This window comes from Phodopus roborovskii, unplaced genomic scaffold (assembly GCF_943737965.1).
Source record: "Phodopus roborovskii unplaced genomic scaffold, PHOROB, whole genome shotgun sequence".
Taxonomy (NCBI): domain Eukaryota; kingdom Metazoa; phylum Chordata; class Mammalia; order Rodentia; family Cricetidae; genus Phodopus; species Phodopus roborovskii.
In genome coordinates this window covers 44,346,666-44,359,961 of record NW_026126433.1, presented here as the reverse complement: position 1 = coordinate 44,359,961, position 13,296 = coordinate 44,346,666, and the positions used below count along the sequence as shown (strand labels likewise).

The window sequence follows — 13,296 nt, the reverse complement described above, 5'->3', positions numbered from 1 at the left end:
CAAAACAAGAATGAAACTCAGGAGAGCAAACTCTAAATTCTGCATTTCCATATTTGATGCCAAAGAGCTCTTCAGATATCCAAGCCATTTTAGCTTTGTTAACTGAAACACACCTCTTTTTCTTGGGCTGGCTCCACATCTGGTCTGCAGCATGTTTCCTATGACTCTGGCATCTCCAATACCTTGGGGCTTCCAAGGCAATCTAGGCTTCACTTTCACAGTTTCACACAACGTCCTTTCTGTGCCTAAGTTCAGTGACACCCCTGACACACCACTGATAATAGGCTCTCCCTGGAGCTCCTCTCGGATATCCTATTGTTTTTCTCATGGAGATGCTGCTGTTTTGGATCTATTCGTCCCTTCCCTTCACAGGTTCAAATATTCAGTGAGGCAGCACTGGTCCTGTGCTTGAGTGATAGCTGTGTTGGTCAGCTTGCTAGCCATCCCTCATTGTATATCATATTTTAGCATTTATCTCTCTCTATTTTCCTATCTGTAAGAAGTATAGAGAGCACTCATTCAAGTTATACAACTCCTTGTGATTTTTAGAAACCTAACTGAAACCATTATGATTTTCCCATCATGACTCCCACTTAGTACAACTGAAAGCAGCTTTATATTAAAACATGACTTTAAAAGGTTGGAGGGGAGGACACAGAGCAGACAAAGACTCTAACTGAAAGGAAAACACAGGAGCAACTTCTTGAAACTTCTTTTTGTTCCCTCATATATTCCATCTTGGAGCTGTTGGAATCATCAACCTAGAGATACCAATAAACATAGATAAAAATATTTTTTAAAGATATTAAGTTCTGATGCCTTTTTTCTGCAGACCAGAAAAATGGCAGCCTACCAATATAGAAAATTTCTGGTGAAAACTGTTTTACTTCAGACAAACACCATAGAAAATTCTATTATTTCATTTTTATTTATGGCAAGGAAAGGCCATTGCAGAGGCTAACGTTCCCTTTTGAGTCTGTAACAAACTGTTACAAGGCCCCTAAAGGAGTGGTGTTAACTATGGCTGACTATGGACTCAAGATTCCTGCAGGTAAGTAATAATCTCCCATTCTGATTTCCTCTATGAGAAATGGCTGGAAACTGGTACTTCCACTTAAACGTGGAAAGACTCAAGCTGAGTTGTAATTTCTCCACTCCCAGAGGTGCCGGGTGAAATGGAGGCTTTTGGAGTCTCCCATAAGAATTCTTCGTGGATGGTTGGGGTGGTGCAAATAGAAACACGATGGGGAACTGGAAATTATATTCTCATCCAGCTCTGAGAAGTCTCCAATGCCAACTCACGCTGAGTGGGAAACTAGACTTCAGGGTCAACTGGTAGTGAAATTGTAATTTCCCCCATTCCCCTGATGGAGTGGTGCCAGTGGAAGTGAGATAAAATGAGAGATTTAAGTAAGATCTGAATTGCCATGATGTAATTATCAGGCTTCCAGTCACTCCTAATATGAACCAGGAAAGCTTCTGCCACTGTTTTTAAATCTTCCATTTCTTTGATGACATTTCTTATTTGCTGAGTATATCTCAGATGCATAAACTGAAAGAAAAGTACTCTAATACACATAGGAATCTAATTTATAAAAACTAAAGGCAAATTAAATTAAAATCATTAAGAAAAAGACAGGATTGTGGTTTGATGGTAGAATGTGCCCCATAGGCCTATGTGTCTGAATACTTGGTTGCCATTGCTGGAGCTGTTATGAAAGTTTGTGGAGCCTTGAGGAGACAGAGCCCCACTGGAGGAAGCGAGTGTTGGCAGGTCTTGATTTGATAGCACAGCTCCACTTCTTGTCCATTTTGTGCTTTCAGTCTGTGGACGCAATATAAAGGCAACCCCAGGCATATGCCTCTATGTCTTTCCATCCTTAATAGACTACATCCATTCAAACTGTAACTGAAACAACCCCTTCTTTCAGTAGATTTTCCCAGTCATGTAATGCAAGAGATAAAGTAAATTGAAGCACCACAGATTTCTCATGAGGAACTGAGGATGTGATTTTATTTTGCAGAGATAATTATTTTTGCAATTAATCAGTGTCTTATTTTCAGGAGATCAATAAAGCATGAACATTATAGAAAATCCTAATTTCCAAGATTTGCAAGCATCTTTTGCTTACTAATTCTTTAAGTAATCGATAGAAACAACTGGAACTAATTTCATTTTAAGCTTTTAATAGTAGAGATAATGAACACATCAGTGGGAGATTACTACGAGCACAACACAATGTAACTGGCTTGTCTTAAAAAGCATATATCTTATTTTAGGACTGACGAATCTAATACTTTGTTGAGTTAAAAACTAACTCATCATAAAATTGTGAGGACAGGATTTACTCCAAAATGGATTCTACATTTAAACTTAAAATACCAACTTAAGTCAAGGTAATTTTATGATGTATATTGCCTCTAAACTGTAAACATTTCTTCCATTCTCTCTTCAGGGTGCAACTGTGATCCAAGAAGACCTTGTTGAGCTTCATTATGACCATTTTGCATTATTGAATCAATATGCTTTTTAAAGTTCAGTTTTTACTTACACACAGAAAAATGAACAGAGCAAGATTGATTTGGTGGTGAAGAGTGCTTGTACAGGACCAGAGACTGGTTGTCAGCACCCATACAGGAGGGCTCATGACTGCCCATAACTATAGTCCAAAGAATTTGATGCCCTCTACTGACTTCCCTGGGCACCTGCACATAGTGCCATTCAATCAGGCATACATACACCCATACATACAAACCAAGCCTTAAGAAGAACAGCAAAGAGATGCTAAAGAACCTCCTTTAAAAAAGAGAGTGGAACTCATCCATGAGAACTTGTTAGAGAAAAGAACAAGGACTGCTCAAGTGATGGACATTGGTTAAATATAAACTACTATGCATAATGATGCATTTTTTCTGTTATTTTGTTTATAATGGCTCATGTCTACACATATTACTAGAAATAATTCCATAATAACTTTGATTGGATTATGCTTGACATGCATGCTAAACTGTCCAGTATACTTCAATGCATCATTATGACCAATAGCTTTTTTTTTTTTAAATAGGACCTCAATTGAGAAAATAGGGTCACACCAAAATGAAATGTTTCTGCAGAGTAAAGCTACAGCATAGGAGAACTGTCAACAATTCTGACAAAGGATTAACAACTAGACTGTGTATATGGGGATGGAAGTTTATCAGTCGCATACATATGTATGTATATATGTATACATATATATATATATATATATACACATATATATGTATAAAAAGTTAGCAGCAAAAGATAATCTTCTGTCTTGAATATGAAATGTCCTCACAGACTCATGTGTTAAAATAAACAAAAGGTCAACATGTAAAAAAAAAAAAAAGAAAAGAAATTCATGCTAAAATTCGAAGACCACAAACTAAGACAATAGTTCAAGGAAAACAGTCATAAAACTTGTATTTACACAAATACTTAACTTTATTTCCAATATTTCCCATCTTTTGTATGTTTATGACTGGTGATGGGTTATCAGGAATAGTACTGAGGTAGAAAGAATATTTTTGTAGAAAAGGCACTAATTTTATTATGGCTTCTTGACTCCTCTCACCACTGTGTCAAAAGTTGGCTTTATTATTATAAAATCATATTTTAGGCATTGCACTTAATTTTTCATTGACTTAGTTATCTCTGTCAAAAATAGATATCATTAAGCCTTAAGTATCATATTAAGTCCATAAAATGGAATTAAGTAGTTCATTCATATTAACTATTTAATTTATAAAGTATAATTTAATCATTGTAGTGTTGAACTCATGTTACCAGTTATTGTTATGGTTTCCATTGCATCAGAGAGTAGAGCTGTATACCACAGGTGCACATACTGACGAAACGTGTTTTAATAATGTCAGTATATACACTAATTAACCTATCTTGACTTTGGGGACTTTGGGGGGTTCATGTTATTGAATGGGTGGGAAGTAGATGCAAATCTGGATACAGACATTTCAGATTTGTAGAAAAAGAAAGAAGATGAAAATAGGTGATGTTACTTTTTTTTAAAAAAAGAGTCACAGAATAAGGGAAAGATAAGGATAAAGGAATATATTGAACCTCAGAGATCAGGCTCATCTTCATGATGGCCTTGAGCCTGGGTACATTATGAAATATTTACAACAAACTCCTCAGTCCACAGTAAGTAAGTGCCAGTTCCTATTTTCTTATAAACATGTTTTATAAATTACACATTTTCTCTGTGAATTTGAAAGCACAAGTTCCAAGTACTGGGATCTTGGATGAATCATTTTAACTTTACTGGACTCAGTTTCCTTGTCCAGAAAATATAACATAACTTTATCTTCCCTATTTCAAGTTTTAAAAGATATCTAGTATGTGAAAATAACATACTAGATACAAAATGACTGTGTCTTGAATCATGGTCTTAGCTTTACTTTGTTCACATTTCCCTCCCCTGCTTTCTCTGAAGGATAGTCCCAAGTGATAATAAGAATCACAATTAAATGTGTTTCCTGAAACAGCACCCTTTGGGGACTACAATTCCTCAAAGAGAGAAACTGTTTGGAGGGAAGCCAAGACAATTCACCACCTGGGGCTAAAATTGCCCAAGGAAGCTTCCTGGTATCATTGGGACACATCACTTCTCTCAGAACAGGGGCTTTTGAGATGGATCTGAAGTCTTACTCATGCAGATCAGTCTTCTGAGAGCTGCTTATGTCATGACTATCAAAAAGCAGGACTTAGTCCCACTGTGATCTCTTCAAGTGAGTAAAGACCCTCCTCTTCTCCCCCAACACTGCCTGCTTTCATTCATGCCTTGGCTCACAGCAAATCTGGGGAATGGGAAATGTACTGGTCCTTGAAGGCTGATCATTGCACCAATAGAAGTCTGATGCACAAATCTTTGCTGTACTCTAGTCTTCCACCAGTGCTCAACATGTTGGTAACATGAAAAAGAAGCCTGCTCCATTTAGGAAGGGATTTGCATAGTATAAAATGACTTAATGGCTAGGAGGAGATAAATGTATAGATACAATCAATTTATATTGGCAAGAATATATATACATATATATGTATATATATTCAGGTGTTCCTGTATTTTCCTCCATGTACTTAAACATATAAGAGCTTATGTTAATTTGAATGTATGTTATGTATACATGCTGTCTAATGCAGTATATAATTTTCTAAAATTCCAGTATAAATCAGAGATTCTTTTGTGTACGTGTTCCCAACAGGTACAAAGAGAAGAGAAGTCATCTCACCTGCATCTAAAGAGGCTATATTTCTACTGGCATGGTGGAAGGAATCAACAGAATTACCAGGACTATCATTCTGAATGGCACAGGACAATGCCACCTGCTGGAGGGGCTTTGTCTTCCTAGGCTTCTCTAGCTTTGGGGAGCTTCAACTTCTGTTGTTTGTCTTGTTCCTGTCTTTGTATCTTGTCACCATCACTAGCAATGTTTTCATCATCATAGTGATCAGGCTGGATAGTCATCTGCACACACCCATGTATCTCTTCCTTTCCTTCCTCTCCTTCTCGGAGACCTGTTACACATTAGGAATCATCCCGAGGATGCTCTCTGGCCTGATTATGGGGGGACAGGCTATCTCATTTATGGGATGTGCTACCCAGATGTTTTTCTCTGCTTCATGGGCTTGTACCAACTGCTTCCTCCTGTCTGTCATGGGCTTTGACAGGTATGTGGCCATTTGTGCCCCACTGCACTATGCCAGCCGTATGAATCCCACCCTCTGTGCCCAGCTAGTTGGCACCTCCTTCATGAGTGGATACCTTTTTGGACTAGGAATGACACTAGTCATTTTTCGCCTCTCATTCTGTAGATCTCATGAAATCCAGCACTTTTTCTGTGACACACCTCCAGTGTTAAGCCTTGCCTGTGGGGATACAAGACTAAGTGAACTGGGAATCCTCATCCTCAGCCTTCTGGTCCTCTTGGTCTCCTTCTTCTTAATTAGTGTCTCCTATGCCTACATTTTGGTAGCAATCCTGAGAATCCCTTCTGCAGAGGGGCGGAGGAAAGCTTTCTCTACTTGTGCTTCACATCTCACAGTGGTTGTCATTCACTATGGCTGTGCCTCCTTCATGTACTTGAGGCCCAAAGCCAGCTACTCTCTTGAGAGGGATCAGCTTATTGCTGTCACCTACACTGTGGCTACCCCTCTCCTCAATCCCATTGTTTATAGTCTAAGGAACCGGGCTGTGCAATCGGCGCTGAGAAATGCTTTCCGTGGGAGTTTACTAGGTAAAGGATGAAGGCTAGCCCAAAGACACTCTCCTTTGTGTTAGGAGGCCCTTGACCAGGTTCAATTTAATAGCCAGATATTCTAAAATTTTGCCATAATTGCTGTATCCCAAAGGTCACATCCCTCCTCTCCCTTTCCTCCCAGGATACCTGAAAGGCTAAGACTGAATTTCCTGCTCTGATCACCTGGCTCAACACACAGTGAACTCAAAAATTTTATTATCCACCATTAATCTCATTGATGCCACTCCCAGTTATCAATACTCAACAAGAAGTAGGAATTTTCTTAATTCATCAAGATCATTACTCATTTCCCAGCTGAGCTAAATAAGGTGAGGGGATTTCAGAGTATTTAAGTTCAAGGCAAGGATGTCAGGATCCAGGTACATTGTTGAGAATTGTAACATGATTAGACAATGAGTATATTTGATCAATAATGTTCATGTAGTGTCTGAAACTCAGCATTTAACAGTCTGGGAGATTCCAGGCAGACAGAAGCCCACTGCAGCATTTGTTTCTCTCTTCTCAACCCAGCTATTAGCTTTCTGACTTTGTTGTAGAACTAATTATTTTGCCTGCTCATCCACATGTAGTGTTCTATATATGTTCTACTGGGTGTTGTCAGGGATAAATGGAAGTGAACTCCCACAGTGTCCTGGCATGAGAGTGAACACAAGCTTCTCAACCAGTTGTGATAAGGTGGGTAAGTGACTTAACATTTTCAGCTTCAATGTCCTCATTTGTAAAATGGTTATCATCTCCTACTTTTGTGTTGGTGACTAAAAGTGTTATACATAGATAAAGAATTGATCAATTTACTTGAGTCATGGTCTTTTTTTATTTTTTTTAAATACAGCCTGCTGATTTTAATAATGTAGTATGGAAAGGGATGTTGAATTTTAGTTCATGGAAAGGTTATTCTAGGTGAGGACCAGTGAACACTTCATGCCTAAGTTAGCATATGACCTTGTTCTTAAAGAATGGGTGGAACATAATGGAAAACTGGGAATAAGACACTGTGGGTATCTAAACACTGAGCTGAACCCCTGGAATCCAGTTGCAGAGAGGGAGGAGTGATATCAAAAGGGGTCAAGATCAGGCTACAGAAATCCACAGAGACAGCTGACCTGAACAAGGGGGAGCTCATGGACCCCCAGACTGATAGCTGGGAAACCAGAATTGGACGGACTCAGACCCCCTGAACATGGGTGTCAGTTAGAAGGCCTGGGGAGTCTAAGGGACCTCTGACAGTGGAACTGGATATATCCCTGGTACACAAAAGGACTTTGGGAGCATATTCCCCATGGAGGGATACTCCCTTTGCCTAGAGGAAGGAGGGAGGGCCTAGTCACTATTCAAAATGACTTGACAGATTGTGATGATCCCTCCTGGAAGGCATCAACTTCCCTGTGGAGTTGGGGGGGGGATGGGATGGGAGGGTGGTCGGGGGAGGCATGGGAGGGAGAGGGAAAGATGCTGTGGGTATGTAACAGAGCTGATTGAGTTGTTAAGAGAAGATGAGAACTTTTCCAGATGGTAAGTGTGTTAGCAGGGGGATTTTTGTTGTTGCGGGAGGTCATTAGTTGAACACCTAACTTTATATCAATTTGAGGCATGGCCAAACTCCACTTCTTGCATCAAGGCTGGGTGAGGCACCCCAGCATGGGAAATAGATTCCCAAAAATGAACTCATGTGCTGGGGACAGGTCCTGATCCCACTACTAGGGGCCACACAAACAGACCAAGCTCTACAATTGTCATCCACATGTGGAGGGTCTAGGTCAGTCCCATGGTTCCATTTAGGCTATCCAGCTGTCAGTCTAGAGTCCGTGAGCTCCCACTACTTCCAGTCATCTGTCTCAGTTGGTTTCCTTGTCATGATCTTGAACCCCTTTGCTCATATGTTCTCCCTCCCCTCTTTTGAACTAGGCTCCTGGCCCAGTGTTTGTTACCAAATTATTTTAACTGGCTCCTGTGATAAGATTTCCCCCACAAAGATTGAGGAGGGGTTACTTTCTACTCAAGTGAAAGAACTGAGACTTACTATAGTAATGAAGGGACAATAGTCATGAGTGATGGACTCTTTGTGTGAAATGCTAATAGTTTTACATAAATCAAAAAAGTTACCTCAGAAACATATCTGTTCTGAAAATACCTAGATATGGTATCATATCCTCTTGGATTTCTCCTGAATGTATAAATTCTGAACAATTTCCCTGACTCTTAATAGAAGACAGAAATTAGTAAACAAAAGCATCATTTGTATCATATGAAAATGTAAGTGAATATTGGAGTTAGAAGAGGGTATCCTGATATGTCAGAATTGTGTCTTTCTGAGAGTAGAAACATCTGTTCTAATGGTGAAATATGAAAGCAAAAAAGAAGGTTTCTGTTATCTTTATATGTTATCTTTATATTCACAAAGATAAAATCACACACATTTTTATTTTCAAATTGTAAGAATTTAAATATACTCCAAAGTTACAAACTGTAAATCACCTTGAATTTTACTTACTATTTGATTATTGTCCTTCACAGTGTAATTACTACTTATATTTAGTAATAATATGGTTCCCAAAACACAGAAGCACAATTTTAGTTAAATTTCTCCTTTATAAAGAAATATTTCTATGATCAGAATGAAGAAAAATCCTAAAGGTGTACAGAACACAAACAAACATACACATTAAAACCTTAACACCCTAGTTAGAGGCAAGGTACATTCAAACTATCCTATAGCTGTCTGTCCTTTGTCTGTAACATCCCCTTAAACTTGATAAAAATTTTAGATTTTGCAAATGTAACACACACACACACACACACACACACACACAAACACACACACAGAGCATCAGCTTTCTTTTTCTACACTTGCCTGTGCTTCTTATCCCTCAACATTTCCTGCCATACTGTGATCTAAGATCCAAAAGGATCTGTTTATCAATTGCCAAAGAATGTATTGGTGAAGCCGACGTAGTCATAGCCAGCAGGTTGACTTCGACCCCGTGGGTCCATATATTGTTGCATATGTATGGTGCAGAATGACACTTGTTCTGGGGTTAGAGCCTGAAAAGTATGAGAAGAGAAAGGAGCAGTTACAGAAATCCAACACTAGCTGTTTTTGTGTGTTCATGACCTGTCCTAAATACAAGAGGTAGAGAGCCTTCAGGAGAAACATCTTTGTTCCTATCACTCCCCTCTCTCATAAATTCATTAGTTCTGATGAATAAATATGCTTCAAATTTCTACCAGAGTCTTTTTTTTTCCATACCCACTTCTTTAAGTTTTTGAGAGAAAAAATGAATGAATGTTTCATTATGGCATTTCAAACATAATTTGATTTAGTTGATCTTGCCCTCCCCCATTCTTTCCCACTACCTTCCTGCCTCCCATTCCCAGCAGTCCTCTATTAGTTTTACATGTAGCATGAGTTTTGTCCATCCCCACCTCTACTTCAAACCCTTTTTTCCTCTTTTGTGGTTCCCTCCTTTCTAGTTTCTTGGATTATATCTACTCATATCCACCTATGTACATGCTTACTGACATCACTATCTAGGGTTCCAGTGTGAGACAGATAATTCTGCATTAGCTTTTCTGAGTTCTGATTACCACACTTCATACAATAATTTCTAGGTTCTTGAATTTTCCTACAAGTTTCATGTTTTTCTTATGGCCCAATAAATTCCATATATATTTATGGGCTTAGATAATCACATTAGTATATCACATTTTTAAATTATCTATTTAATAGTTCATGGGCATCTGGAACTTATATCTTTCTATTTCCTAAATTTGGCTTATTAAGTAGGAACAATAATCAATTGTTGAAAAATTCAGTTGCAAGTTTTGAACAGACTAATAGTTAGTAGATAACATTTAGAGGTTTTTCAGTTGGAGTAAGGTAAATGACTTAACTCAAATAGTGATACCTTGTGAAAGAGAAGGTCTGAAGTAATACAGTGGATATTTGGGTGGGAGCTTATGGTGGAAACAGCCAAGGCTAAGATGACCAAAATCAGTGTTATCGTGTCAGTACAGAAGAAGCAGCAATGGGAATGTCACCTGTTTCATATCCTCTTTGGTGATATAGGCCTTGCCCTCTGCCAGGGCTTGGAATCCACTTTCTATGTCATCACTGGTCTTGATGTTCTCTGACTCCTTGTCAATCAGGAATGATGTGTAGTCCTCCAGAGAGACATAGCCTTTCCTGTAGGAGAAACAGAGCAGGAACTGAGCTTTCGCAAGACAAGGGAAGTGTATTCCTTCCATCCTGTGCAGTTTCTCGGGGTAGAGGGAAGCCATCCTCTGTAGTTCTCTTTCAAGTAATCTCTGTGACATGTGGGTTCTCTGCATTCTGACCCCCTAATACCCTCTTCTAGACAGTTTCTGAGATCTCACAAGTGTCTATGTGAGTCAAAGCCATGTTTTGTTTTTCTTTTAGAATTTTTTATCAGTACACACACCCAGATAATAGACTTCCTCTTCTTTAGGATCAGAAAGAATTTTTCTTTACTGTAACTTGGCTTGTTACCACAAGCACACAAGACTCCACTATAAATTGTGCCCTTTGAATTACTAATTTCTCCTAAAGAGCCCCCCCCCCAAAAAAAAGAGAGGATTCCTCTATCAAGTTCTTTTCTCAGAAACCACTGGAATTTACAGACTAAACTGTTGATAAAACTGTAAAGCTTGGGACTAAGTTGGCACAAGTACCATTTACTCCTGAGCCAATCTCAAAAACAAATAAAGCTTCCCAGTTGTCTTACTGGAGTATTTTCAAGTAAGTTAATTTTGTATCCCATGGACCATTTCACTCTATGTTCATCTCCACTCAAGCCCTAACCCTTAACCTCTTCCTCTTACCTCCCTGGATCCACCGCATTCAGGAATTTCTCAAACTTAGGCTCAGGTTCACCTTCCTCTACCATAGGCAGGTAGTAATTGAGTCCTCTCAGGCAGGACCGGAACTCTTTATGTGTCAAACGCCCTGTCAGATTCTCATCAAAGTGTCTAAAAAACAAAAGCATTTCTTCAAGCTCAAGAAAGATCCATGGTAGAACAGAACAGGGTAGGTCCTTCTGTATTCACTAGATCTTTAAAGCATGACATGAGATTGCTGGAACACAGAGCAGAGAATCCATCTGTATCCCTGTGTGTTTTGTTAGACCCAGGAAAGGAAGAACTGACACAAAGCATTAAATATTCTTCTTTCAAGTTTTGCCCCCAGAAAGAGCTGAAATTCACAGAAGCAAAGGTAATCATTTGTTGAACGATGTTTTAAAGACATATTTTTTTTTAATTCAAGATTTCATAGTTTATTACAATCAGGTGTTAAAATCCAATCCTGATGCTAATTAACATACCTAGACAAGATCTTTAGTGATGGTGATAAACATACATAGACTAGTTCTTCACTGAAAATATCATGAGACATATAGAGGGGGAAGTTACTATTGTAAACTCACTCTGACCTTTCTAAAAGACAAAGGACCAGTCAATTATGAACTTATACTTACTTATATGTGGTGCTAAACTCTTTCAGTGTCTCTTCACTCACACCTATGGTGTCCCTGGAAAGAAAATTATGTGTTAACTTTGTAAATCAAACAAGAAATGTAAAAAGACTACCATATGAAAGGTAGAGGGATTTAAATAAATAATGTATTATTTCAGCTATCTAGTTCAGAGGTTGCCAATGCCAGGAGCCAAGTTTGGCTTTCTCCTGTTTCTTAGCAACCCATGTGTCAACAATGCTTTCAACATTTCTTTGCAGTTGAAAATAATAAAAACAAAATTATTTTATGAAGCATGTAAAACATGTGAAATTCAAATTTCAATGTCTACGAATAAAGTTTTATTGGAACCCAGCCATGTTCATTCAGTTATGAATTTTCTTTGGCTGCTTTCCAGTATATTAGCAAAATTGAAAAGCTCCAACAGAAATGTAATGGTTCAAAGAGACTTAATTATTTATAATGAGGTAATTTACAGAAGATGATTGTCAATTTCTAAAGTACAAAAAAATACAGCAACTATTGAGATGGAAAGTTGCTGTGATAGGTTTAATTTATCTAGGGAAGATCAATTTCTTCACTTATGCCCCATTAGTCCAAAATTTGAACCTTTCATTCTAGATATTGTACCTTCAACAGAATTTTATAAAAGGGAGTGGTTTCTGAAAGATCATAAAATGTTAAAGGGTCCCTGAAAACTGGCTTGAGGACTCATGTGTCTAGAAGGATGATGTTTATACACACAGGAGGAATACATCTTCATAGTAGACCCTGGTATAAGGAGAAATACCCCAGTTGTGAAACAGAAAAGAGAGAATATTGGTAGGTAACCTTAGCATCTCTGAAGAATCCCTTTATCAAGTGTCTTAAGTCCAGCCTAGTTAAGCTGCATCATCTAACTCCACCTGCCCCTCTGGCTGCCCTAGGTTCAAACCACCATTACTTGGCCTGGATCTGTTGCTCCAGATTGTGTTGCATTCGCATCCCCAACTGGTGCAGCTGATCCCACTGCTGGGCCAGTCCAATGGTGCTGTATTTAATGTCAAGGATCAGAGCCTCTTCCATGCTTTCCCCCAGGTCTTCAATCTTAGTCAGATGCCGTTTCATTGCCTGTATCTCTTTTTGCTTCCTCTGGAAATAGAAAAGAAGAGAGGCACTCAATCAAGCCACCAGTTACAACCTAAAAGGTAGAGGAGACAAGGCTGAATTTTCCCAATTTATTCATTTTCAAATGTCTTCTTATTCTCTATGAAACATGAACTCAAGAAAACTACTTCATTTCCACAATCATCCCTTTGTAAAACAGTAGGAAGTCTATAAGAGATGATGTCTCTCACCCTGGAACTCAGACACCACTAGCTCTAGTCATCACACTGTAGATTATCTCCATCATTTACTGGAGCTGAGCTTTCTGGCTCATCCAATACCCTTAGTGTGTCCACTTCTTGGACTCCTTCATCATCAGGGATGATGGGCTGCTGTTGCCATCTAAACATATTATGTAATTCAA

General features: G+C 38.6%; 2 protein-coding genes across 2 annotated transcripts in view; one reads left to right on the top strand and one right to left on the bottom strand.

Moving 5' to 3' along the window:
* Positions 1–5,342: 5,342 nt before the first annotated feature.
* LOC127223646 (olfactory receptor 10Z1) lies at positions 5,343–6,284 on the top strand. The gene has a single exon (XM_051186357.1). The coding sequence runs from the start codon at positions 5,343–5,345 to the stop codon at positions 6,282–6,284; it is 942 nt and encodes a 313-aa protein (XP_051042314.1).
* A 2,415-nt stretch (positions 6,285–8,699) lies between these two features.
* The window catches only part of Spta1 (spectrin alpha, erythrocytic 1), a 66,885-nt gene continuing 62,288 nt past the window's right edge, over positions 8,700–13,296 (bottom strand). Inside the window, exons 48-52 of the mRNA XM_051186364.1 lie at positions 12,730–12,917; positions 11,790–11,843; positions 11,137–11,283; positions 10,336–10,480; positions 8,700–9,339 (exon numbers count right to left, since the gene is read on the bottom strand). Coding sequence (XP_051042321.1) covers positions 9,214–9,339; positions 10,336–10,480; positions 11,137–11,283; positions 11,790–11,843; positions 12,730–12,917 — 660 coding nt within the window. The 3' untranslated portion in view covers positions 8,700–9,213. The remainder of the gene's footprint in view (positions 9,340–10,335; positions 10,481–11,136; positions 11,284–11,789; positions 11,844–12,729; positions 12,918–13,296) is intronic.

What these genes read in the sequence shown, in the direction of transcription:
- LOC127223646 (XM_051186357.1), top strand. Translation starts at nt 5,343, where the DNA reads ATGGCACAGGACAATGCCACCTGCTGGAGGGGCTTTGTCTTCCTAGGC.